General features: G+C 43.7%; 1 protein-coding gene across 1 annotated transcript in view; it reads left to right on the top strand.

Annotated features, from left to right (window-relative positions):
* Positions 1 to 1,581: 1,581 nt before the first annotated feature.
* The window catches only part of LOC104512214 (cytosolic phospholipase A2 epsilon-like), a 16,956-nt gene continuing 13,907 nt past the window's right edge, over positions 1,582 to 4,630 (top strand). The window contains exons 1-2 of the mRNA XM_010155106.1: positions 1,582 to 1,608; positions 2,262 to 2,345. Coding sequence (XP_010153408.1) covers positions 1,582 to 1,608; positions 2,262 to 2,345 — 111 coding nt within the window. The remainder of the gene's footprint in view (positions 1,609 to 2,261; positions 2,346 to 4,630) is intronic.

Here is a 4,630-nt window from a genome sequence, read left to right on the forward strand (position 1 = left end):
AGGGCTGTCTGTGATGTGGGTTGCAAATGTTATTCATGAAAATGAGAAATTTTTGGCCACTGGCACTGTGGGAGTGGCAGTCTCAGAACCCCCGTCCTGGTAAGCAGTCTGGTTTACAGCTTAGCCCTCCAAGGAGATGTTATAATTACCTTGAACTATGACTGAAAGATGGCAATGTTGCCAAGTGTTTTCTGCTGCCAAGGGTTTTCTGCGACCTAATGAAAAATGTGTTTCATCAAGCTACATCATTGCAGCTGGCATATGGAGGAAACATGCCATGTATGCAGACACAACCCTTCCTGGTGTTGTGAAATAACATAGCCCGTGGCAAAAATTTGTTCTAATAAGTTGACTGTGATGACTATTGATAATATTTTGCATGGGAATGTGCAGAGGAAAACTATGCAGGCTGTTAGCAACATTTAACAAGTAAGATCAAGAATGCTCAGGGAATGGGTAAATTTGTCTCATGGACAATGCACTGGGAGAGCATGGAAGCCAAAGGATTCCCTTCCCCCAGAGATTTTGACCTGTTACGGCATGGTGAAGATACAACAGTCTTTGGCTGCCATTTCTAATCCTGTTCCAGTGGGTTAGTAACTGTGCTGGTTTCAATGGAATGGGGGTTAGGTGAGTGGTGACAGGGGCAGGTGCTGGTGTCCTGCCACGGCGGTGTGTCGAGGATGGCGCAGAGGGCAGCGTGTGGTCGGTGCTGAGTTTTGCCTCTGGCTGGCAGGGTTCATGGGGTCAGACATGGATGCTTAAATGCAGCTAGATCACAGCCAGCATCAGTCTGAGATGGAAAGTGATGCAGAAGTATTCACAGGGAGTGGAACTAAGGTAAGGAAAGTAATTGCTTCAGGACTCTTTTTCTAAACAAAAATAATAATAGCAGGCCATAGGAAAGAAGGGGGAAAGAATACAATGACTTGAGGAGAGACCAAGGGTAAATAGATGTAAACCACTACATGAGTGTGTCTGGTCTGCACACCTAGACCCCGGATTGCAGGGACTTGTGGAAAAGGAAGCCTTAAACCGGCTTTTGCAGGAACCAGTTTAGTCTAAGAGCAATAGCGTTGTCCTTCTTCTTTTTCTTTTTTTTTTTTATTAGCTGTTTTATCCTGTCTGCTTACTGTCACAGATAACCTAAATCCAATTAATGTACTGTTACTGCATCTTACTGCAGAGTATGTATTTCTGTAGGCTGTGAGGTCTTGCTAAGTGGAAAGTTCAGGGCTCAGATAAAAGTCATTCTTTTCTTACCATTAGTTACAAACCTGCCATTGGCCAGTACTGGGCAAAGTGACTCAAACAGCAAACTTCCACCTGCTGTACAGGCAGTAATAACAAAGGTATTTTTTCCTACTTATTCAACCACAGGATTCAGCTTCCTAGCATAAGAAAATGGGAGGGGAATAACTGGTCTTAAGAAATCAGCCAGAGGTGGGGCTATGAGTCAGTTTATAAAATAGCTGCTCACCTGTAAATGAGACATTTAAACTATTGGTGTCTGTGGAAGCTGGGAGATATGAAGTTGCATGGCCAGAGGTAACAGTAGATGTGTACATGACAGAGACCACAATGGAACAAGATGACATCTTGTCTCAGGTAAGGCTGCTGCAGAACAAAGCAAAAGGTGAGCCGGGATCTCAGCTGGTTCTACCGCACAGAGTGCAAAATTGGTACCACTGTCTTGACCTACCGCTGGCTACAACTGACTGGGCAGGATGAAGAAAGCCAGTGTTTTAAGAACTCATTATCGAAATTTAAAAAATTATGGCAAACTGCAGGAAGGAAGTGAAAACTACTTGGGAAGTAAGAGTTTATTTGCAAAGGGAGTATTTTGTATATCTAGGGGCTTTCTTAATTTTAAAGACAATATATGCAAACTTAGAATGGACTTTAAATAGCATGGAGATGTTCTTCAAGGTGAAAGGTTAGCGACAGGGTGTGTTTACGGGAAACAGGTTTGCTGTTCCTTTAACATCCAGGGCCAGGAGCTGCCTTCCCTCCCCATGTGTCATGTGAAGGGTGGACCTTTACCTGGCTGCTACGCCTCTGCTCAGGCTTACTGGGACAAGCAGGTGCAGGCAGGGACAGGGGGCAGAGCAGGAAAGACCCGTACTCACCCAGGCTCTGCGGCCAGCACTGACCATGGGCTCCCCTTCACCACGGTTCCGCAGTTCTCACTTCCTGATGAGGATTGCTTTTAAGAGTCAGGATGGTTTTTCCAGGTGTAACGTTGGCCCTTCTTGTTGCAGGAGCTGATCACTCCAACCGCTCGGCTGGGAGAGGGAGTTATGCGGCTGAATCCTGATGGGGAACAGCAGACTTCTGTCACAAAGGTACCACAAAAGAGAATTTCAAAAGAAAACTGTAAAAGAGACTTTCCTGCTGGGTGGAGCCTGGGTGAGAACAGATAGGGTTCAGCATCTGCCAAACAGTCTAATTAGTTACCATAACCCATCCAGCTCCTTCCATGAAACACTCTCCCGCTTATCGTTTGATCACTTCACTTACGCAGTCTTGCTTCATGTTAAAGTCCTACCGCTGTTTTCTATCCTTGGCAGTTGGGAAACAAACCTTGTTTTAACCAGATTAAGATCTTTAAAAGGATGGGTTTGAATAGGCTTTCTGCTACAGATGTCTTGCTAAAGCATAAGGGCAAATTTACTGCCAGTGTAAGTAGTAATAGCTGTGAAATTGTGCCACTTCCAAAGAGTATGGCACAATCTTGAAGTGGATTTTCAACACCTGATTTCCTGGATTATTCCTTCTTCTGGCCTCAACAACAACAACAACAAAAAAAAGTTTTCCAGGACACTTCAGACACATTATATGAAACCTTTCCCCTAGAAAATGGGAGGACCAGATGTGTTGAAAAAGATTTTTTGACCTTGTTCTCTCTAGTTTGAGGCCATTTAGTAATAATTAGGAAGTCTCCCTTATTCTGTTTTGAGCTAAGCTGCTAAGCAACAAGTGATGTGCTTACAGTTTAAGGAATAGCCAACCCTCTCTGGTGATTAGTTGAATGGAAAACCCAAAGATGAGAAAATACACCCCAAAATCGCAACACTCCTCAGGGATCACGGCAGGTTCAGAAGAATGAACCAAACCTCTCACAGTTTTTTCATCAAAACTCACACCACTGAAAGGATTTCGGCCATTTGTTATTTATACCTCTGTGATGTGTAAGCCAAGGCTCCCTGCTTATGACAGGGCACATCCAGATACCAGAATACTTCGTTCAATCTGCACTCTGTCCCTGGAGTTTTGGGATGACCACAAGCCATGAAGGTAGCTCCAGAGGACCCAATCCCTGAAATGTAGTTGAGCCCTTCCAGGAAAGCGCCTTCTCCAAAGCCAGCCACTGGCAGCACCATTTACTGGCTCTGTAATTACCGAACACTTCCCACCTGTACCTGCCTCTTTTCTGTGCCTTAGGAGTTAGTTCTTAGACACAAATACAATGCTTTTTTGTAGTCTTACCCACGGCTACTCTTTGGACTCTTAGCAGTGGTTTGACATCCTTGATTTGCACACCTGGTCACCTCCTGTGCACCTGAATAGTATGAACATCAAAGGTGCCTTTTCTACGACAGGATGATTTGGTTACCTGGAGGCTAATGTTACATGTTTCTTCATTAGCCTACTTGATAACTACCCCCAGTCTCAACAACATATATTAATTAGCCCTGGCTGCATGCATTGACACACTCGGGTTAAATATCATGAGAGATGTCACATGGACATATGTTTCATTGAGCCTATTAATATTGAGGCACTTCACTTTTTTGTGGATGATAAGCAGGGCACATTATTAACACAGTACATGCCAAATTGTTTTTCTCATAAAGGCCAAATGTAGCAAAATTCCTGCTCTCCTTTCCCACAGTACCTGTGTCACACATTCTTTTCAGTGGGACTAATGAGGTCAGTGTCATGATAATGACACTTCAGGACTGGCAATGGTCTTTTTATAGTCATTTTGCAGTATAGGTGGAGTGCGCAACTGGTGTCTCTACCGGTCCATGGCCCTGCCTTTTGCATTTTAGAACCTTTGGAGCAAAATTTTCTTGCTGATTTATATTCCAATATATTGTGTCTTTTCCCCCTTTCTGCGACTGTAGAAATAAATGATTAGGTGGAAATGGAAATTAATGGTATTTATTTGTTTTATAGTAAAAGGAGAAGGGATATAGACTCAGGTTCGGAATCCAACATGGCACCGGAACAGCAATATGAGTGGCTAAGAGTCAAGCATGAGGCTTAAAGTCAGAGACATGGGCTAATATGAAAAAGGGAAGCCAAAGGGAACAAACAGGAGGTTTTTATCAGGCATAAACCGCTGTGTTTGCACTTCTTATGCAAAACATTACAAAGAAACTCCAGACACGAATAGTTTACATGGTTCAAAACTAGTGAACAACAACTCACAAGAAAAAGCAGAGGTGTGTCCAGCTCAAGAGGGGCAGTTACCTCCCTGTAAATGAAAAACACATGCATAGTGAGTAGCATGGTGGAAGGGTAAATCAGCAGTCTCATCCTCTGACATTGAAAGCACTGTGGGGATCAGAGGTTGGTCAGCATTTAACCCTGGGGAGTACTGTACATTTAAAAGAGCAGGAAT

The sequence above is a fragment of the Eurypyga helias genome, unplaced genomic scaffold (assembly GCF_000690775.1).
Source record: "Eurypyga helias isolate BGI_N326 unplaced genomic scaffold, ASM69077v1 scaffold46687, whole genome shotgun sequence".
Taxonomy (NCBI): domain Eukaryota; kingdom Metazoa; phylum Chordata; class Aves; order Eurypygiformes; family Eurypygidae; genus Eurypyga; species Eurypyga helias.